The 21631-nt window shown below is 58.7% G+C and overlaps 2 protein-coding genes across 4 annotated transcripts in view; both read right to left on the bottom strand.

The window, feature by feature from the left end:
• Window positions 1-999: 999 nt before the first annotated feature.
• ENDOV (endonuclease V) lies at window positions 1000-13214 on the bottom strand. The gene is given in 10 exon segments (XM_039226500.1): window positions 1000-1416; window positions 1419-1506; window positions 2229-2302; window positions 4741-4869; window positions 5138-5206; window positions 6171-6283; window positions 7103-7142; window positions 7350-7484; window positions 12667-12838; window positions 13118-13214. Coding segments are annotated over 10 exon segments (1137 nt in total). The 5' UTR covers window positions 13174-13214; the 3' UTR covers window positions 1000-1155.
• A 3163-nt stretch (window positions 13215-16377) lies between these two features.
• The window catches only part of RNF213 (ring finger protein 213), a 108981-nt gene continuing 103727 nt past the window's right edge, over window positions 16378-21631 (bottom strand). For all 3 annotated transcript variants that reach the window (XM_039226182.1, XM_039226180.1, XM_039226181.1), the window contains 3 exons: window positions 21392-21481; window positions 21118-21296; window positions 16378-18397 (listed from right to left, as the gene is read on the bottom strand). In XM_039226182.1, the coding sequence (XP_039082113.1) occupies window positions 18244-18397; window positions 21118-21296; window positions 21392-21481 (423 nt within the window). In that variant the 3' untranslated portion in view covers window positions 16378-18243. The remainder of the gene's footprint in view (window positions 18398-21117; window positions 21297-21391; window positions 21482-21631) is intronic.

The raw sequence follows: 21631 nt of genomic DNA, 5'->3' as shown, positions 1-21631 counted from the left end.
CCATGGCCTGCCTGTCCTGGGGCAGCCCCGCTTCCCTCCGGTGGGGAGCCCGACTCAGCCTCCCACAGCCACTGGGCCTCACAAGGGGCACGGTCAGAGCAGGGGACGCTGGCCCCCACCGCAGCCCACCTGGTCCCTGTCCCCGTTCCTCCCAGGGCTCTGGGCCCTGGACAACAGCTCGCTTCTCGTAAACAGAGGAGATGCCAGAGAGGGGACAAGGGGGTACGGGACCCCCGGGCCTTTGGGCGCATCTGGGTCATCTAGACCACGATGAGATGCTCCTTGAGAAGCAGTATGAAAGGGGCGTCTGGGGGGCTCAGTCAGTGGAGCATCTGACTCGGTTTCAGCTCAGGCCATGATCTCACGGTTCATGGGTTTGAGCCCCTTGTCAGCTCGGGGCCTGTCTGGGATTCTCTCCCCCTCCCTTCCTCATGTGCACCTGCTCTTTCTCTCAAAATAAATAAATAGGCCTAAGAAAATGTATGAACGGCAGGAAAAGCCTTCTCACATCATTCTTCCCAGCAGATGCCAGAGTGCGCGGGGCTGCAGCCACGCCCCTCACCCACAGCCTCTGGGCCAGGACCTGCCGCCCACATGGGGACCAGGGGCCAGCACGGGGCCAGGTCGGGCCTGGGGTCAGGAGGCGGGCAGCAGCGAGGGAGCGCTAACAGAGCTGCAGTCGAGGGGATGAGCCTCAACGGGCTTCCCAGGCGGGTCCACCCACCGTCACAGCCCCGGCCAGGGCAGTGGGGCCCGACGCCTCTCCCCTCGGATACCAGCCCGGGTCCCATCTGGTCCCCGACCACCCCACGTGCCCCCTGGGCCCCTCGTGTAACCGCAGCAGGCAGGCTGGTGGGTAGGGGGGGCGGCCGTGAGCCGAGGGCCCGGCCCCCCTAGCTTGCACCCTGCCGGGTGAGGGCAGAAGTGACGCAGGGGCCGCCTGGTCAGGGGTGGAGATGAGGGGAAGCGCTAGTTAAAATGGACACTAGAGAATAAAAATGCAAAAACAAGGCAACAGTGTATGTACTTGAAGCACCAGCCAGACGAGAGGCCACAAAGGCACGTGCAGCCCACGGGGCGCTTGAGAGAGAAAACAAAAACCCCCCAAGCCCCACGAACCCTGCATGTCTTTCCTGCGCTCCCGGGAAAGCAACGTCACGCTCCTTCGCGGCTGGCGCCCTGCCGCCCGAGGCCCGTCTCCTGCCGAGCTCCCGCAGCCGCGCCACCCAGATCCCCGAGCAGGGCGGGCCTGCGTGTCCCGGGGCCCGGGCGCTCAGCCTGCTGCTGCGGCCGCCACGGCCCGTTCCCGTCCAGGCAGGAGCTGGAAGTCGGGTGACTGCAGAGCTTCACTGCGTCCGGCTCGGCTCCACTCACTGCTGCTGGCCGCGTGGGTCTGGGTCTGGGGTGTTCCCGTGTAGCCTGGGGCCTTGGCTGTGGGCCTTGGGGGGCCTGCCCTCATCCTTGGGCTCTTCCGAGCCTCCTTTTGGCTTCCATACCTTCCGGTTCCTGATAATGACATTGAGAGAGGGCAGCATCAAACGCAGAGCCGGCCCAGGGGTCCCCTCGCTTCCCACGCGGTCCCCAGCAGCTGCTGCCGATTCAGGAAGGGGCACACCGTGCCGTGTGCGCTCCAGTCAGCCGGCCCCCATCCCTGGCGGAGCCTGGGGGTCCCTTTGTTCTCAGAGCAGCTCAGCTGGGCCCTGGACAGCCCCGGGCTTCGGAAAGCAAAGGAGTTCGAGCAAATGTGGCCCAGAGCCTCTCTGCTGCTCATCAAGGCCGTGCCTCAGTCTCCTCGCGTGGGAAGTGGGGTCACAGTGTCCGCCTTGTGCTGCTGTCAGGGCGCAATAACCCGCCCCTGCTGGCTGTGACATCCATGCCAGGCCCTCCCACGAGAGCTGCCAGCACAGGAATCACCATGCCTGGAGTGTAGATGGGGAAACCGAGGCACGGGGGTATAATGACCAGAGCTGGCGGTGCACAGTGGGACAAGGACCGGGCCCATCTGACGGGGGGGGGGGGGGGCCCGGGGGGGGGGGGGGGGCTCACAGGGAATGGATGTGGGAGGTGGGGGCCGCGCTGGGGGGCTGCAGGAGCCCCCACCGGCCCCGGCTCTGCCCAGGCTCCACATCCTGCCGCCTCAGTGTCCCATCCCAGCAGGACTCTGTCTCCTCCCGGCCCCGCCCAGCACAGCCCCACATCTGTCTCCCGAGAGCGCCCCCAGCACTCACCTGTCCTGCCCTGGTGCGGGGGGTCTGAGGGCTCCCAGGGTCCTGCGGATGTAGTCTCGAGAGCGGATGTCAGCCTGAGGGGAGGGCGGCCTGGTGAGAAGTGGTGGCCTCCAGACAGGTGTCTGCCAACAGCCCAGCGGGGACGCTCTCGCTCCCCCGAGCCCACAGAGGCACCGCCAGGCCGTCACAGGCCTGTCTCAGGGAAAAGGGGCTGCCAGGTCCCCTGGTCAAAGCCCTGTGACGGTGGGTCCTGGAAGGGCCTAAGTGCATGGGCTGCGCTGGAGGCTCGGCTGTCCCTGCGTTTCCGGGGGCCACTCAGCTTGTGCTTGGTTTGTGGCTGGTGCTTTCTGTAGGTTTCGCTTCTGCTCAGCCCGTCTTCTCTGAGGGGTCTCCTCAGCCCAGCTGGTGTCTCCCAGGCTCGTGTCTGTGAGGACTCCCCCCATGGCCCCGGGAAGTGTCTATGGAAAGCTCTGCAAAGTCACTGCAATGGACGTGATGAAGGCGGACTTGAGGGAGAGAAGCTGAGACCAGAACGGAGCCCTCTCCCACCCCGGCCCCTCCTCAGGGTGATCGCACTGGCCTCAGGGAGGCCCTGATCCTGGCTCAGACGGGCTTAGCCCCCTTCAGGCCACAGCAGTTAATCCCTCCGAATGCTTCTGTTGCAGACTGAACCAGCAAGCAGGAGAGGGGGGTGGGGGGTGGGATATTCTGGTGGGAAGGCCCACCCCCATCTTTCCCTGCAGCAGTCAGGGCCGACCTGACCAGAGAGCCAGTCCTGGCGCCAGAGGGCTGCCTTGGTGGTCTGGGGGGGGGAGGGGGGAGACCCACAGACTCTATGCAGAGACAAAGCAGGCACGAACCCGCCTCTCACCCTTTCCTAGGGGCTTCCAGAAGTGCTCAAGAGAATGAAGTGCTGACAGGCCAACAGCCCAGGATGAACACGGACGGGGAGATGATCCGGGCGGCAGGACAGGGCCCTCCCCCCATTCCCAGAGCGGGGATGGGGGCTGCGGGCTCCCGGCACAGGCAGCTGCTTCTCTCCCTCGCGAGGGCAGGCCCAGGACGCGGCGGGCTCCCCTCGAGGGCAAACATACAGTCCTTGGCCGCCTGGGAATTGTCCAAGGTACTTCATAGGCCACTGTCCACCTGCAGCGATGTGCTCGCTGTCCACACGGGGGCAGAGCAAGGCGTGGAAGGACCCCAGAGCTCTGGGCTCCAGGGGCCTGGGGGTGTTGCTGGATTTCTCCCAGAGACAGGCTCAAGGGAAGAGTTAAAGCCTCCAGGGGAGGGAAGGGGGGGCATGAGTGTCACAGCTCGAAGACCCACAACCTAGGAACCCGGCAGGGAGCCCTGGGCAGACACAGGGAGGCTGAGGCTGAGGGGTGCTCGGTGCAGGGGGCAGCAGGGGCGGGAGCCACAGCCGCGTGGGCTACTGCTGCCACCTGCAGGCCGCCCTGCGCATCAGCCGCTGGGGAAGGTCGCAGGCCGCTGGGGGGTGGGGGGCAGCAGGGCTAGGGCGGAGCCAGGTGTCGTGGAGCACTGGGCAGTCTGGCTGCGGCTTCTCTGCCCGGTGCGCCTGTAGCTGACCCAGCGCAGGCCGCGGGGAGACGGGGGAGGGAGATTTCCGGGCACTCTGGCCTCCTGTCCTACAGCCGCACTAAACCAGGAGCCTGCAGAGGCCGGCACCTCTGGTCCAGACAGGCTCCCCCAGCTCCTGGGAGCCGCCCACAGGCGGGGACTCACACCCAGGTCCCTGTGGGGGAGCCTCAAGCAGCCCTGCAGCCTCGAGCACAGGCCCGCACCTCCCCGTACCTCCCTCGTCCGGTTACAGCCACACCTTCCTCTCACTTTCCTGGCATCAAACCTTCCCACCCCAGGGCCTTTGCAAATGGGGCCTGGCCTGCCTTTCCCCCTCCTCTGGCTGGTCTCTTCCTGAGCACAGCTTCTCATGAGTCCTCATTCCACGGGCCTCTCTGGGACACACCTGTGACGGTCACGACCGAGCTCACCAATGCAGACCCACAGGCATCTGTGCTCAGCTCTGTCTCCTACAGGCTGTTTTTCCTCAGCCGAGCCAACCTGTTCCCCAGAGTTCTGCCCACCCTCCCCCCACCCCAATTTAGGTGCTGGGAGCCTGGCACACCACACCCTGCAATCTCCCGACCGAGGGCCCTGCTCCCCCAGGAACCTTCCTGAGCACAGCTTGCAGCCTTGCAGGGCCCCCCCCAGCAGAGGACAGCTGCCCCCTCCCAGGCGGGCAGGGCAGGTCGGCCCCCAGCGGCTGGCCGGGGGGCTGCTCCGTCGCCTGAGCAGATTCTCCCAATGACCCCGGCGCGGTGTGCAGGAGGCCGTGGAGAAGCAGAGCACAGCAGACCCGGGGCCCGGGCAGAGCAGGGGCCCAGGATGAACTCTGGCCCCCTCCCCCACTCCAGGGCCCAGTGTGCCCCAGTCAGGCCCCTCCACAGGTGCCTGCGTCCAGGGAAGACCACGGGGTGCGCAGCGGCCCACCCACCTGGCGCACGGGCTCCGGGATCCGGAACCTGCAGAGGCCTCGGGTCAGGCGCACGGCCGCCTCCAGGCTGATCTTGTGGCCCACAGAGACATAGAGCGGCTTGGTGCTGCGGTCGTGGCTCTTCAGGGCCTAGGACACGGAAGGCAGAGTCAGAGCACGGTAGGGACAAGCCCTGGGGGCTTCGGGCGCACCGCGTGTCCAGGGGCCGGCTGGGGCACGTGCAGCCCAGAGGTCCCCTCAGCACAGCCCAGGGTGCCGGCGCAGGGGAGAAAGGCGCAGGGCACACCCTGGACCAGGCGGGGTGGCGGGGGGAGGCGGACAGAGTCTGGTGCACGCGAACCGGTGCATGCGTATCTGTGGGCGCCATCTCGGTGGGCGCAGGCCCCCGGCCACTCACCGTGCCCAGCACGGCCCCAGAGCCTCCCACCAGAGGAAATGAGTCTCCTCCAGCTCGCAGAAGTCCTATCTGGAAAACAGGGAGAAAATCACATAGAAAATGTCTTTTCTCAGGGAAGGGTGGAGGGCAGGCCTGTTCATCTTTGAGGCTGGGCCGCCGCCGGGCAAGGAGAGGGTGGGCCCGAGTCTGCAAAGCCAAGCAGCAGGGGCCGTGCCCGCACCCATCCCGTCAGCGGGCTCGGGGTACGGGAGGCCTTCCCGGCAGCGTCCGCCCTGGTGGGGCCGTTGGATCTCAGCTGTCTCCTCTTTCTGTGCATGAGGAGCCCGTGGCCGGGGAAGGGCAGCCTGCCCAGGCCCCGGTGCCGACGGGGGGAGGTGCCAGGCCGAGTGAAGGCTGGTGGATACACGGATGCCACCCGGGCCAGAACCGCTTCCTGCCGCTTCTTCTCCTGGGAGGAACTTAGGTGTATTGGATTCAACCTAGCAAAGCCTTTGCTGAGGGTGGGGAGCGGTCCACCAGTCAGTTTGGTCTGGGGTCCCTGTCACCTTAGCGAACTATTCTGTGCAGAACCAGGACTGCCCACAGGAGTGAGACAGACGTGTCACTGTTCTCAGCATCCGCCGTCCAGCGGTGAGCTGGGCATGTCACTGGCTCCCTCTGGAGTGGCTGTCACATCCCCAAAGCCAGCCTTGAGGGGCTGAAGGAGGGAGAGGTCGGGAGAAGGTGGGGACAAGTACAGAGGGCCACATGGGCTCCCACCGCAGCACAAAGCTAGCGGGGATGGGAGACGCAAGCGTGTGCCCAGGAGGCTGGGAGGGCGCAGAGGGCTCTCCTCCAGCCCGGGAGTCTGCTGCCACGACCCCAGAGCTGTGAGGGAGGCGCAGGACACGCAGAGAGAAAAGTGGGTTAGGGAGCCGGCATGGGGAGGAGGGTACCAGCAGGCAAGGTCCCTGGGGGCGGGCTCCGGCCTGTGTGTCCCCACACGCCCTCTCCTTGCCCTGCCCTGGCACAGGGCATCGCCCCCAGCCCTCACCTTCTCCTTGTGCTGGGCGTTGTTCTCCAGCCCGTCGACCTGCAGGAGCTTCTTGGCCACCCCGATGCACGGCAGGTCTGTGAGGACGCCGAGGTGGCAGGCCACGCCAAAGCCTACGGGGACAGAGAGCGAGGCCGGGCTCGTGGGGCGGAGACCGCGCAAGCAGAGCCCGCCGCCCTCCCCAGGTAAACAGAGGCCTGTTGGCGGGCTGAGCACCGGGGGGCCGGGCCTCGGACAGCCAACCTGACCTGGAATGTGGACCCCAGCCCTGAGTCCGTGGTCATCAGGCTGGGGCGGAGGATGCCTCCTTCCCTTGGGCAGGCTTAGGAGCCTGATTAGCTCACAATACTTCACCCCATTTCTCCTTCCACTTTCTGGCACTTTCCATTCTCTTTTCTCTTTTGCAGCTGCCACCAGGCCTCTGTGTCACCCTCCCAACACACACTTGGGGCTCCTGCCGTGCAGTGCCGAGTCACATGCTGGCACCCTGGCGGTGGCCAGAACATCCGAAGCCAGCCATTCCCGGGTCCCTCTGCGGCCCCACCCCTGGACTTCTCCCTCAGCCGTTCTCTCTGGGGTCAGCACCCTGGCACCCAGGTGGGGGCAAGTCCCCAGGCACCAGTGGGGGACGGGCACTCCTGTCTGGCTTCAGTGAGCCTGTGAGAGCTCGGGGCGGGTAGAGGGAGGACAGGCCAGCTGAACGAGCAGTCAGGACCACAGCGGCCGAGGGCACCGGCGACGGGCCGGGGGGTGGGGGGGCTAGGGGAGGCCTCGGGGGCGGCAGGGAAGAGGCGGGGCTGACAAGAGGTACTGGGTGGGGGCCTGGCTAGGACATCAAGCCTAGGGGAGAGCGGCCAGGGCCAGGCGGGCCCTCTGTGAGGAGACCGGTCAGGACCGTCCCCTCTGGGTCCCGTTTTTCGGGAGCAGGTTACCTTGGTGGTGGAGAAGCCCGTTTCCATCCACAAGGAGGACCTGGAAGAGCCACACGTGGAAGTCAGTCAGCTGAGCTGCCCCTCCCCCGTTGGGCCAGGGGACCCTGGAGCAACCACTTGGGGGGGGCGGTGGGAGGCTCTTTAGAAAATCTGGTAAAAGTGCACCCTCTCCAGGGAGGTCAGACCTCGCCCAGCAGGGGGTGACATGGATGGAAAGGGCCTTTCTCCCTGGAGTCCAAGTACGTGCCTGGGGCATGAGGCCGGGCTCCTGCTCCCGCAGCCGCCGCACCGCATCCACCAGAAAGGGCACCTCTCGGAAGGCCAGGAAGCCCGACACGTAGGGAGCCGTCAGGCTAACCATCTGGCAGTCCTCATACACCACCTGTCACCGGGCACCCGGGTCACGGGCAGGCACGGCCCCTGGTCCCCGCCTCCTGCTGGCCCTTGGCCTGTCATCCTTCAGCCCGTGTTTCACTGTCGCTGGCTCCCTCCCCTTCTCCCCCTGCCCTCCTCTCTGGCCAGGAAACCCGCCCACACCTTGCCTGCATTGCCCCCCCCCCCCCCCCGTGGGCCCCCTCCGCCATCCCGCACCCACACTGGGCTGCTGGGAGGCTCAGAGAGGACAAAGCACAGGAAGCGTGTGTGCGAAGCAGCACCAGAGTGAGGACGTCACTGTTCCCACTAGCAGGGACTTGGGGAAGGAACAGCCAGGGCGGAAGCAGCAACCACAAGATAGGCAACCCCAGCTTTATGAAAGGATCTCGGAGACGCAGGAAAGGCCAGGAGAAGCCTCAGAGCTGGGCAATCCAGAAGAGAAGGGGGTCCCCAGGGACAGGCCGGTGCGAAGGGCCCCGGGGCCTTTTCAAAACCACAACCCTCCCCCGAACTGGGCTCTCCCCGCCTGTGCCCAGGAGCAGGGGCTGCTCGGGGGAGGGGCACACTGCTTCCAGCATCTCTGCCTATGACTCACGGGAAACTTCTCCGATGCCAGTGACCCCAAAGTGGGCAGGATCTCCTGTGATGAGGACCGTGACTGGACCACGGGGCACCCAGCAGACTGGAGCGCTAGCTCCACGCAACAAGGGGACATTTCGCACAAACAGGCATGAAGTTCAAGTGTGGGCTGAGTTCTCACAGGATGATGGCTGCTTATCCCTGAATCTGTCCGCACAAGTTCCAGAAACCAGGGGTCCACAAGGAGAGGGCACCCCCCTCCCCCCGCGCCGGCTGACACCATGTCACCATATCACCGTGTAACCGAAGGGTGAGCCTATTACAACCCTCAGTGCGTGCCTCTGTGCGGAAGTAAACAGCCAGGGCCAGCAGCGCCCGCTGCAGATCTGTGCTGGGCAAGGACGGGGGCCCCTACGGGACGAGGCCTGTAGGCAGCCTGGCCGTAGGGGGCCTGGAGGAAGAGGTCTGGAAGGCCCCGGGGCCAGCAGCAGTTCTCAGGAAGGGGAGAAGCAGGAGAGCCCTGCAGGGCTGTGGTGAAGAGAACGAGGCCAGAAGCGTGAGGTTCTTCAGAAACAAAAGTGTCAAGAATCGGAATGCGCACTGGCCATCTTCACCTGAGAAAAGGACACCATTCCCTGGAGCGACCACACTCACTGTCCCTGGTGATCCAAGAAGCCCAGCCAGCCGCCAGCCACCAGCCACGTGTAAATCCGACTCTCAATGAGCAGTGAAAGGCCGTACAACCCAGACAGAAGTCATCCACGCTCACCAGTGACTAAACAAATGCTGCCCCTAACCAGTCGTGTGGCAAAGGAAAACGAACTATCCTTAAATGGCACGTGGAGAATACAAGGTGAAAATTAACAACTTAGAATGGAAATAACTCTGGAAAGACAGAAAAGCCACAGTTTGTGACTGAAGAAGAAAAGCAAGTTAACGGAGCCAAACTAGTAAATAGAGCACTTAAAGCCACGATGCAAGAAAGGTTCCACGAATAAAAGGAAATCCGACCCTACACGTTCAAAAAGCCAACTGTGAACTTGGAGAAACGGACCTGGAACAGTCAGAAGTATCTTAGTGCGGGGAAAGAAAAGAGTAAAGGAAACATGGTGACATATTGGACACCCCCGGCTCTTCACACAGTCTAACAGCAAGAGTGGATTTAAAATACACGCTAAGGTGGGGCACCTGGGTGGCTTAGTCGGTTAAACGTCCGACTTTCGCTTGGGTCATGATCTCGCGGTTCGTGGGTTCGAGCCCCGCGTCGGGCTCTGTGCTGACTGCCAGCTCAGAGCCTGGAGCCTGCTTCCAATTCTGTGTCTCCCTCTCTCTGACCCTCCCCTACTCACGCTGTCTCTCTCTCTCTCTCTCCTAGAAATAAATAAAAATATAAATAAATAAATAAAATACGCGCTAAAGGGGTGACTGGGGGGCTCAGTCAGTTGAACGTTCAACTCTTAACCTCAGCTCAGGTCACGATCTCATAGCTCATGGGACTGAGTCCCACGTCAGGCTCTGCTGACAGCGCAGAGCCTGCTTGGGATTCTCTTTCCCTCTCTCTCTGCCCCTCCCCAACTTACACCCTTTCTCAAAAAAAAAAAAAATCTTAAAAAAATGTTAAACCTTTAAGATCAGAAGAGAAAACAAAACTTAAGAGGAGACTGGGGAGACGGGCTGTGGAGAGGGATTCCAGCGACTGCTCTGAGGCCTGGTGACGACACTGCTGTAACGTATAGGAGGCCATTCTGGGACAGGCCTGCTGAGGAGCTCGGAGGTGAGCTGTCACAACTGCTGGGAGACACTTTCGAATCCCCCAGCGCACACATGCACACACAGAAATACATCAATTGGTAACAGCTGGGTCTAGGTAGAGAGTATACAGGTGTCCAGTGTACTATTCTTTCAACGTTCACGCATTTTCAGGTTAAAGATCTGGAAAAAGGAAAAAATTCAGTTGTGTGATTGCTGTGTGAGCATCACGTGGATGGTCAGAATCTCCAGGAAGGTCTGCAGGTTTCAATCCAGGTCGATGGCGCGGCGCCTACAAACTCCGTCCCAGGTGCACGGAGGTCCGCCGGACCGGGGAGGAGCTACATGTGAGGTACTCGGTCCAATGCTGGGCGCCTGCTATACAGACGGCACCCGCCGCAGCGCCGGCAGCACGGGAAGCAGCTGGAGATCACATCAGGGAGACTCAGGACAGAGCGGGCCAGACGGAGGGCGAGCAGAGCACCGTCCTCCGACGGTGGGAGGGGTGACATGTAGGAAGGCAGGACAGGTCTGTCCTACGCTCTGCTGCTTGGGGCACAACTGATGGGCAGAAGCCACAAACCATTCAGCTCCCCGTGGAAAAGAGCGCACCAACCGGAGTCTAACTACAGAGCGGGCTGTGCTGGGAGTCCACAGCCGCCAGGGTGACCAAGGAAAGGATTCCCAGCTACCTGGAGGGCGGCCCATGCTCCCCGCCCCGGCTGTGCTCTGAGGTCACAGGGAGGCTGTTTAAAGAAGCCGGTATCCAGGTCGTCTACTGGGAGAATTTTTTTTCTTCAGGAAATGAGTTGGGGCTCTGGGATGGATATATTTTTTAAAAACTTTATTGAGATATAATAATTTACTACTATAAAGTTCACTTGTTTGAAGCATGTAAGTCAACGTTCTTGTCACTTACAGAGTTGTACAGCCATCTAATTCTGGCCCACTTTCACGGCCCCCAGATAAACCCCGCCTCGTCAGCACTCACACTGTGCCCATCCCACTCCCTAGCCCTCGGCAGCCAGGAACTTCCCTTCTGTCTCTGGGTTTGCCTGTGGGTTTGTACTTCTGCACACACGCCCAGGCGACTTGACGGGGCAGAGCTGCGCGATGAGGTGTCTGGGAGGTGCTGTGCCAGAACTGGCCCTGGTGCTTGCTCCGCACACGGGACGACAGATGCCGCCTCCATCCAGGCGGCATGCGTGCCGCTCTGTGCTGGTTCCACGCCAGCTCGGCATCACCCAGCCCTCAAGAACCTACAGTTCGTTTAGTACGACGCACAAGTGCTACGTAAGAACGAGACCAAGGACGGGGATGAGAGGCGATTAATCCTGCTGGGAATCTGTGAACCAAGTCTTGAAAAGTGAGAAGCTGTCCTGAGAATTAATGCTGCCGTGTTTACTTTCTGAGGGCTCACCACGTGCCAACGAACTGCTTTCCGTGCACGATCTCATTTACCGTGCTGGCTACCAACGGTATCTTCATCCTCGATTTAGAAAGGAGGAAACGGAGGTCCAGGGGGCTGAGGTGGGGGTGACATAGTGGAGGCAAAAACTCAGGCAGCCTAACTCCCGAGTCTGTGCCTTATCTCCAAGGCCATCCTGCAAAGTGACCAAGCGACCTGGGAGGGCAGGGACTCTGGGTCCATTACCTCGCTATATCCAGCTCTTCACGACAGCAGGCGCTCAGTACGATTTTGCTGAATTTTGACTCAAGGGGTCTTCCAGGTAAAGCACGAAGACATGGAAGCAAGAACACGCGGTCGCTGGGCGCAGGCAGCGGCAGGGAGGGCGTGGCTCTATGCTGAGAGCAAAGCTTTCCCGGCCCAGGCTTCCCGAACCGTTGCCTCCAAATGAACCCCGGGCATACTGTTCCTTCCTTCGTGTACCTGAGTGTCTTCTACACGACAAGCACTGAGCAAGGTGCCCAAGGTGACAACTGGTGGGCATGACAGCCTGATGTCTACCATCGTGGAGTCTACATTTTGGGAGGAAACAGACCCGCCCATCCCATCCCAGGACAATAAAGAGGAAAGTACGGGGAGTAACTCCTGATCTTGCAGGGTGAGAGGGGTGCTTCCCGGAGGGCCTGAGGCCCAAGTAGGGGTTAGCCAGAGAATATTCCAGGAGAGAAAATGCCAATGCAAGGGTCAGGCAGGCAGACAGAGCAGGGCATGTGTGAGGGATCTAGAGAACTCTGGAGTGGGGAAAGGGGCTTGGTGAGAGTCGAACCTACAGCATCAAGCTCCCCAAGCGCCTTTACACACATTAGCAAGTACAACCTTTAATGTATCATGAGATCACACAGCGGGCACTTAAGTGTTTTCAATGAACTGGGTGATGACATGATCGCGTTTGCTTTAAAGGAAAATCACTCTGCTGGCAGCACGGAAAGGGGACCACAGGGGTCCATCCTGGAGGCAGAAACCCAGCGAAGGTTCTACTAGTCACCTACAGGAGGGGTGAGAGGCACAGCCAGAGAAGGGGCAGTGAGGATGCAGACAAGGGGGCAGATTCGAGCGATATTTAGGAGGTGGCAAAAACGGAGCTGGCGTGTGACTGAACGCAAGGGGTCTGGGAACAGAGATGTCCAGCTTGGCCAATTCCCAGAGGGTGTGGCCGTGGGTCACTGAGACGGGACCCAAGATGCTGATCAGCTCGAAGTAAAGATCATGAGTTAATTGAGACTTTCAATCACAGAATCTTTAGTTTTTACCTCCCTCTTTTTCCTGCAGCGGGTTCCCAACTTACTAACGGAACCCCACAGGAGAAGCGGGGTTCTGCGCGGGCCCTGTTCCCTGTCCCGCCTCTCTCACTAACGCAGCCCGAGCCCGAGCGGGGCGGCCCCCGCGGGGTTACCTCGAGCTCAGGGTAGCTGAGCACCACCAGCGAGGCACAGGCGCCGACACTGTCTCCCTTCACAAAGGACACGTCCACGCCCCCGACCCTCTGCAGCCCCGAGAAGGCGGGGTCCCGCTGCCACGCCTCCGTGTCCCGGTCCACCACGAGGGCCTTCAGCCGGGCTTGCTCCCTGAGGGCAGACACACGGCCAGCGGGCCGCGAGGCTCGAGGCTCCTCCCCGGGGCACTCCCGGTCTCACCCTCCACTTCCCGGGGACCCCGGCCTGGGGAGCGCCCCCTCCGCAATCTCACCGCCCGACCCCTCCACCGAGACGCGGCGCCGGAGGCGAGAGCCGCGGACCTCGCAGACTACAACTCCCGAAGGCCCTTTCGTCTGAGCGCCGCCCCCGCTCCCGCGGCCCCAGAGTCGCTCCAGCCCCCGCCACTTGGCTGTCATCCGACCCCATTACCGTTTCCAGAGCGACAAGGTCTCCTCCGGAGGCCGCTCCGCCGCCTCCCGGGCCATGGCTCGACCCCAAGCGTCCCTTCCGGTGGCGTCCCTGCCTGGTGGCGTCACTTCCGGCGACTCGCGCGCAGGCGCCCTGCTGCCTTCGTGGCCTCGGCGCTCCTGGTTGGGGCGCTGGGTTCCCGACGCCGCCTCCTGGTGGCGGGAGGCAGTCCGGGGGCCCTGGCCGCCCCTGGCCGCCCGCCGGCCTTCCCCGCCCGGGTCTGAGCGGTCCCGCCCGCGCGCGGGCACCTTCACCCGGGACGGGGATGAAGGCTCGAGCGGCATCCGGAGCAGCTTCGAGACGGCGCGGGCTGCGGGCAGTAACTGGCGACGGCCGGCTTTGCTCGCAGCCTGGTCGGTGCCCGGTGCTGGGGGGGGGGGGGCGTCCCCGGGGGGGCGTCCCCGTGCCAGCGTCCCGCGCGAGGTGTGCAGTGCAGGGTGGGCGAGGCAGGGTGACCTTCCACGTCGGGCACTCAGCACGGTCGGTCCGCTTGGGCACCGGAAGTGCCGAGGCTCCGGATGCCCATCACCGAGCACCTGCCCCCTCCGCGGCACGTGGTTATAGGTCCAGTGAAGCTTGGAGAGCACGACGCCGGCCTCAGGGGACCTCGCTCGCAAATTCGGGTGGAGACCAAACGCGGACCACCTCTGGCCCGCCGACTCTCACCCCCGGCGCCTCAATTTAACGAGCGTTTATTCCACGCGCTCTTGGAGCCCGGCCTCGTGCGGGATGCGTGAGAATGGCAGGGATGCCTACTTACGCTGGCCATGGGGGAGTTAAGAGGAGCCCAGGGGGGTGAGTGGGAGACAGCATTCCACAAGGGGCACAACACATGTAAGGGTCCTGGGGTTGAAAAGAGGTTGGTGTAGTTGAGGCACTGAAGGCAGCCAGTGAGGCTGATGGGTAGCTTTTGACTCGTGGTTTATAATTCTCCCCGGGGAATTTGGAGAAATATGTGGATATGAACTGTAGTCTGAATATAGATTTCAAAAGGAAATAGGGAAGTTTGAGGTTCAGGGCAAGCTTCATGTAGCATTTGACAACCTACAGGTGTGGTGCTTTAAAAAAGGTATCTTCTGATGGGATGGGGGCCCCAAATGTGGGACAATGATTGGTGGGAGTGGGTGGCACAGGACACGAAATAATTCACTCGAGGCAGAACAAAGGAGATGGATTTTTACTGAATGCACCACAGGGGGTGGCGGACCAGAGGGGAGGCTGTCTGCTGCGAGGCAGTGGGAGGGGCTGCTTTTATAAAGAGAGAAGGCAAGGAAGGGGCTTTCGCAAGGCCACCGAGCTGGCAAATGGGAGAGCCGACTTACCCTGGGGGCCGTCTGGGCTGTACTGTGTCAGCCTTATCGTGGTGCAGGGTGGTGAGCATGAGGCCCGTGGCTTGGGTAACTGGGGGCCACTCGTGGGCCTGTGGGCCGGGACCAGAGTTGCTCTGGGCTGAGGCTCGGCCGCACTTGGGGGCGCAGGCAGTGGCAAGGAGGGGACGCTGGGGCCTGGGGCGCCCTCATAATCAGGATGGGTGTGGAGGAGGGGGTGAGCTTGAAGACAGGCCAGTATAGGATGTGCAAGGTCCTGGGGCAGCCTGCACGGGCTCCAGCTAGGGCCCTTCCTCCATTTCTCTGCTCTTGGCTAGGGGACTCCCCTAGATCCTCCCTCCTCAGAAGGAAGCAGGGCCCTGCTGTCCCCAGTACCCTGATGAGATGCGATGTGCTCAGCATCTGCCTTGGCTGGTGCTGGCTTTCCCGTTGGAAATGGGAGCCGTAAAAGCTTGTGCATAAGCTTAATTAGTGACTAAGAAGGGACTGGAAGAAGGCGGGAAGCAATGCAGATGCTGGCCATGGCTTGGATGGATTGTCACTCACCTCAGGGCCCCAGGTTTTCTCCTTCAGCCCCATCCGGGAGCTCTCCAGGCCCTGCCGAGATACCAGCTTCTCACTGAGCGCGTCACCATTAAGGCAGAGATGTGCCAGGGCCCAAATGCATGCACAGACTTGGGCAGCTTTACCAACCCCAGCAGTGCCTCTGTCCTGGTGTCGTTTTCATGGCGAATGCTCATCACTGGAAGTTCGTGTCTGGGTTAGCGTTGCCTGCATCTGGGAACCACCAACAGAGCTTACGGCTGCCTCTGTTAGCAGCTGGTGAAGTCCCACAGCCTGTGACAAGGGGTAAATAATTTACACACACAGTAAGGTCTTAAAGAGGACATGGTGGGGTGCCTGGGTGGCTCATTGGTTGAGCATCTGACTTCAGATCAAGTCATGATCTCACGGTTTGTGGGTTCAAGCCCCGTGTCAGGCTCTGTGCTGACAGCTCAGAGCCTGAAGCCTGCTTTGGATACTGTGTCTCCCTCTCTCTCTGCCCCTCCCCTGCACGCGCTCTGTCTCTCTCTCTCAAAAATAAATAAAACTTCAAAAAAATTTTATGAAAACAAAGAGGAGACAGTGATCGGTTGTGAAGACTTTCAGGCAAGTCACCACCAACTAAGGCCGTTTCTGCCTGGGCGGGAAGCAGAAAGAGCTGCATTTGGGAAACGTGCAGAGCGACGGATGTGAATGGAGATGGGAGCGCAGAGGAGGACGCCGGGGTCGGGGAGGAAGAGGAGGCAGAGGATCAGCGAGGGGGCGTGGAACAGAAGCTGCGGGAAGAGGAGTCTGATGGCAGGGGCGAGCCCTACCCTGGGAGCCCCCTGATTCTCTGCTGGAGAAGCCCCTCTATTTGGAGGAGAAAATGCAGTTTCCCCCTTAATGGGATTTCCCTGCTTGAATGTTCAGTGGGCCGCCGGATGCTCACGGTGTATCCTGGGTTACCCCGTCTTTCCTCCCGCAGAGGAACGGTCTTCCCGTCTCACAACCCCGCCCTGTGGACAGAGGTGGCTCTCACCAGGGGCGAGCCGGAGCCCTGCTGTCTTCCAGTGAAGGCATTTCGGGTGGGGAACGGAGGTTTGCCCTCTGAGGCTGAGGCAGAAGCTTTTGGCTTGGAGTCCAGAGGTCGGCGAGGGGAGGGAAGGGGTGGCCAGTCGTGGCTCCCCTGCTCTGCTATCATTTTGTCCCAAGAAAACGTTTACCTCTCATGTACACCACGGTGTATGCTTTCTGTCCAGAACCTTCCACTACATAGATGCGACTACATTTCCACACAAAAAACCCACCCAAACCATTCCCCACAGCTGGGTTGATGTGTCGAAGCTCTGCCCTCAAAGAGAAGGATTCTTTAGCAGCAAAACTCAAGTTTATTAAAACAGGTATGACAAGTATCACAAAATTGACATTTGCTTGTGCTCGGCCAGTGTTATTTCTGTATAAACACAATAATGCTACATACGACTTTTAAGGCTTTGAAAGTACAGCGTACAAAACAAAATATCTTAGTTAAAAAACCCTTCATTAAAAGTGGGGGGGGGGGATTCCCAGCCCCAAAAAAGGTTTCACAGCAAGAGACCCCCGACTCCCGCTGCTAAGGTGTGGCACAGGGAGGGACCAGAGCAGCACCTGGACGCCACACCGGCTCCGTCCTGGATTGGAGGTATAAGAGCAATTCCAAGTGCAAGTTGGGGAGCTGAGCAGGCACCCTCCCTGCTGCCCCTCGATCCACTGGGGGGGTGGGGGGTTACCTTTGCATAGACTAGAACAATACAATCATGGGTTGCTAAGTGCAAGCGGGTGTTGTATCAGATTAATTATGAGGGGGCCTGGGCCACTGTGCTCCCCTTCACCACACACCGGAGAGCACGGAGGGCCGTTCCCTGTCCAGTTCCTTCCACTGTGGGTGCCCGGTGCCAGGATGGCATCTTCTGTTTCTGCAGCTCTGGCTCCGCTGGTCCAATCTCAAGGTGCCCACGTCGTGAACGCACTCGGCATGTACGTTAAAGACCTTTGCCTCTGACTTGTAAACAGCAGTCCCCTCTGACTTGTAAACAGTAGTCATCTCAGTGCCGATGGGTGCTGAGCCACCTGGGAGCAAGTGGCGCCAGTCCAGAGGCCGCAAGTATCCAAGGAGATTGTGCAAAAGAGATCCCCAACTCACAGATCAGAACATGGCAGATCAGTGGACTATCTTTTTTTCTTTTGCAGAAACTTAGCTGGTTCTATAGTCTCTGAGCCTGTGTCTGTTTTTGTTTTTGTTTTCCCTCTGAGTCTGTTTCTTATGTCTTGGCTGAGACTGAGGGGAAGGAGCAGACAGATTCAGAGGAAGGACACGTTGTACAGCAACGGTCCCGGACAGTCCCCAGGTCCCCACAGAAATGCCAGAGCCATGCCTTTGATTCGAGTCTGCGCTGATCAGCTTTCATTTGGAATTTAAAACCTCTAGAACTTCTCGTTCTAGAGAAATCTGGCCATCACTCCAGTCTCTTCATTGTGTAAAAGAGGAAAGAAGGCCCTAAAAGTGCCCCCCGACCTAGCCCCGCACTCTCCACAACGAAAGCTTTTCAGCTCTGACTTGAAACTCAGCAGTGAGTCCATGGGGCCCGGCGAGGTCTCTGAGGTTTGGCCTCAAGGCACTGAATGCCCTGACTCGTATTTGGGAAGACACAAAAAGGGGTCTGGCGCTTTCTCACACCTTCCTAGAAACCTACAAGTATTTGCACGATTAGCAAGAGTCGGAGGGAATGGAAGAAAGGATCAAGCCGGCTTCTCCTCTGTGAGTGCAGAACAATTTAGAAAACAAGAGCCAAAGTCAATAGCCCCGTCTCCCCGCTTCTCATCCTGCAGTGAGACGGGCCGGGGTGGGCGTGTGCCGGGCTCCAGCCGGCGCGCCGAAGGCACAGGCCGCTCCCGCTCCAGGAAACTGAGAAGCACTTGCCTGGAGCCCCGGGCAACGGACAGGCGGCTCGTTCCAGCTTCCCAGGGTCTCCAGTTCTGACCGCCCCCCGGACAGTAGCCGTAATCCGACGGGAAAGAGGTGGAATGCGCGTGTGTTCCTGACACGGCGTGGCGCTCGCAGCTGTCCGCGGCACGGCACACGGGGATCCTGGGTTCGGTGCTGCACCAGCAGCCGCCCTCTAAGTCCTGCCCCAGGTGGCGGCCGGCGACAGAGGCGGGAAGAGCCCGCCGCCCCCCCGTGGCGAGCACAGCGCTCTACCGCACCTGCCGACCCCGCTTCAGCTCAGCGGCCGTTCTCCACACGGGGACACAGCTGCTCAGCAGGATCTCCTCTGGGAACCGAAACTCCAGCTCAGGAGGAATTTCACCCTCTTTAGTTTCCATGTAACTTACCAGAGTGTCTCTCAGGCTGAAAAACCAAGGGACAAGAGACAGAAGGTTAAGCATGCGCCCGTGTGACGCAAGGCGCCGTCAGGCCGTCGCTGTGTCCAAGTCGGTAGAACTAAAGTGCTGGTTGAGACCAGAAATACTGTCTGAAAGTCCACCAGTACTGAGTTACAGAACGGGGACTAGAAGCCGGGGTTCAGGGGCTCCGGAACATGCCTGCCGCTTCCTACGCTGAAGTATTCAAACCCCACACAGCAGAGCTGACCTTGATAATGGCCGGGTCACGTCCCGTTAAGCACTCTGGTAATGCAATCTGCGTAAGCACAAAGGCTCACCGTTCAAAAAAAGTTATATTCCATTTCGTGTTTTATATTAACAAAGATGGCAAATTCCCTAGAGAAAGTATCTTTTGTTCTCTGTACTAAAAGTCCCAGATAGCAAAGGCTGGTTGAATATGTTCAAAGAATATAACCGCACCCAGGTATGTGCTAGACAGCAGAATGGAGGAAACAGCATCGATAAAGGGTGCTGGTGAGAACCGGGAACGGACTGCTTATTTAGGAAAATAGGACCGACAAATCCCTACCTCACGTCACACATAAAAAATAAACTGGTTAACAAAGCAGATGCACAACCTAAAACTATAAAAACACAAGAAGAGAGTGTGGCAGATAGCTTTGTAGCGTCGGGATAAGGAGGGCCCTTCTGGTAGGTTTTTCTAGTCCTTACAGAAAAATTCTGTCAGATTTGGCTTCCCGAAATTGAAGACTGAATCAGAGGTTTTGTAACAGAATAAAAGATAAATCTTAAGTATATATTTTTAAATTTAATGTTTATTTTTGAGAGAGACGGGAGAGAGAGAGTGAGTGAGTGTGTGTGTGTGTGAACAGGGGAGGGGCAGAGAGAGAGGGAGATACAGAATCTGAAACAGGTTCCAGGCTCCGAGCTGTCAGCACAGAGCCCGACTAAGGGCTCAAACTCATGGGCTGTGAGATCATGACCTGAGCTGAAGTCGGACACGCAACTGACTGAGCCCCCTAGGCGCCCCTAGTCTTAAATCTTTTAAGATTATGAAAAAGATAAATAGCCCAAAAGAAACCTAAAAGATATCAAGAGATAATCCAGAGGAAGACATAATGATAGCAGATGAGCAGGAAATCTGCAGCTTCCCTATAAAATAGGAAAATAAAGTGAAAACGAGATACCTGTTTTTGGCTATTAGATTGGCAAAAAATGCAAAAGAGGGGTAATATCCGGTGTTGGGTATTGTCATCAACTATACATTGGTGTGGCTTTTTCTATCAAATTTAAAATACGTATTTCTCTCTCCCTCTCTCTTTGGTGTTGAGTTGTATAGGTTCTTTATATATTTTAGGTACTAATCCTTTCTAAGATTATGTCCCTTGCAAACATCTCCCATTTGGTAGGTTGTTTTTTGGTTTTGTTGAGGATTTCCCTCACCTTGCAAAAGCTTTTTATTTTGGTGTGGTCCAAATAGTTTATTCTTGGTTTTGTTCCCTTTGCCTGAGCAGACATTTCTAGAAAAATATTTCTACAGCTGATGTTGAAAAATTACTGCATGTGTTTTCTCCTAGGAATTATATGGTTTTGGGAGAAAAGGGAACTGAAGGCTCCTCAAAAAAATTAAAAACAGAACTACCCTACAATCCAGCAATTACACTGTAGATATTTATCCAAAGGATACAAAAATAAAGATTTAAATGGGTACATGAACCCCAATGTTTATAGCAGTGTTATCAGCAACAACCAAACTATGGAAAGAGCCCAAATGTCCATTGACTGCGAATGGATAAAGAAGATGTGTACACACACACACACACACACACACACACACAGAGAGAGAGAGAGAGAGAGAGAGAGAGAGAGAGAGAGAGAGAGAGGAATATTACTCAGCCATAAAAAAGGAGATCTTGCCATTTGCAGTGACATAGATGGAGCTAGAGAGTATAATCCTAAGGGAAAGAAGTCAAAGAAAGAAAATACCATGATTTCAAATGTGGAATTTAAGAAACAACAAACGAGCAAGGGTAAGAAAAGACAGGCAAGAAACAGAACCTTAATTATAGAGAACTAACTGATCACTACCAGGGGGAAAGCGGGTGGGGGGATGGGTGAAATAGGTGAAGGGGATTAAGAGCCCACTTACCATGATGAGCACTGAGAAATGTATAAAATTGTTAAATGACTATACTGTAAACCAGAAACTAATAACACTGCATATTAATTATACTTCAATAAAAAAGAAACAATTTAAAGATAAAATGTACATCTCTGACATAAGTACACTTGTTACATTGAGAATATATGACTTTGGTATTATTTTTAAAAGCCCAACAGGAGCGCCTGGGTGGCTCAGTCGGTTACGCAGCTGACTTTGGTGCAGGTTGTGATCTCAGGGTTCACAGGTTCCAGACCCATGCTGGGCTCTCTGCTGTCAGTGCAGAGCCCGCTTTGGATCCTCTGTCCCTCTCTCTCCCTTCCTCTCCCCTGCTCTCTCTCTTTCTCTCTCAGAGATAATTAAACATTTTTTAAAAAAAGGAAGTAAGAACCCAGCAGAGATCAAACCCAAAAGGCCAGCCTGCGGGGGTCCTGGAAAGGGTAGAACGGCAGAGCCCGGGCTTCCGAGGTCAGACGGGACCTCCTTCCGTGTCTGCGGAAGGTCATGGGAGGGACCGCGGGGCGCCCCGGGTGTGCTGGGCCCACACGCGAGCGAAGCCGTACCTCCAGTCGGGGTTGAAGTTGCTCTCTGCCTGGGGGCTCTTCAGTTTCAGGATGATCATTTCATGAAGCTCCAGGAGGAAGGAGTGGAGGTCAGCCTCGTTCAGGAAAGTGCGAAGGCACTTCGCGTTGTCAGGGCTGAGACCAACTTTGTACCTGGCACTGACCTCCCTGAAGGGCTCCTGGAACAGAGGAGACGGGAGGCAGCGGGAGGCTGGGAAGGCAGCGGGCAGCCCCCAGGGCGGCCCCCAGCCCAGTGGGGCGGGGCTGCACCCACCTTGTGCAGTCGGAGCAGCTGTTCTGACCGGTGGGCCGACAGCAGCTGCCACAGGGCGATCGTGTGCTTCAACTGGCATCTGTGTAAGGCCTGAAAGATGGACAGGCTCCTGAGGAGGGGGCAGGCTGGGCGGGGCAGGCTGGGCGGGGCTGCACCTCTGCCCAGTTCCTCTGTTCCCCAAGGGCACACCAGCCGCTGGCATCACCTCCAGGGCGCCAACCCCCGCCACATCTCAGAGCC

Source organism: Hyaena hyaena, unplaced genomic scaffold (assembly GCF_003009895.1).
Source record: "Hyaena hyaena isolate Hyena2069 unplaced genomic scaffold, ASM300989v1 scaffold_21, whole genome shotgun sequence".
NCBI lineage: Eukaryota > Metazoa > Chordata > Mammalia > Carnivora > Hyaenidae > Hyaena > Hyaena hyaena.
This window is presented reverse-complemented; position numbering and strand designations above follow the sequence as displayed.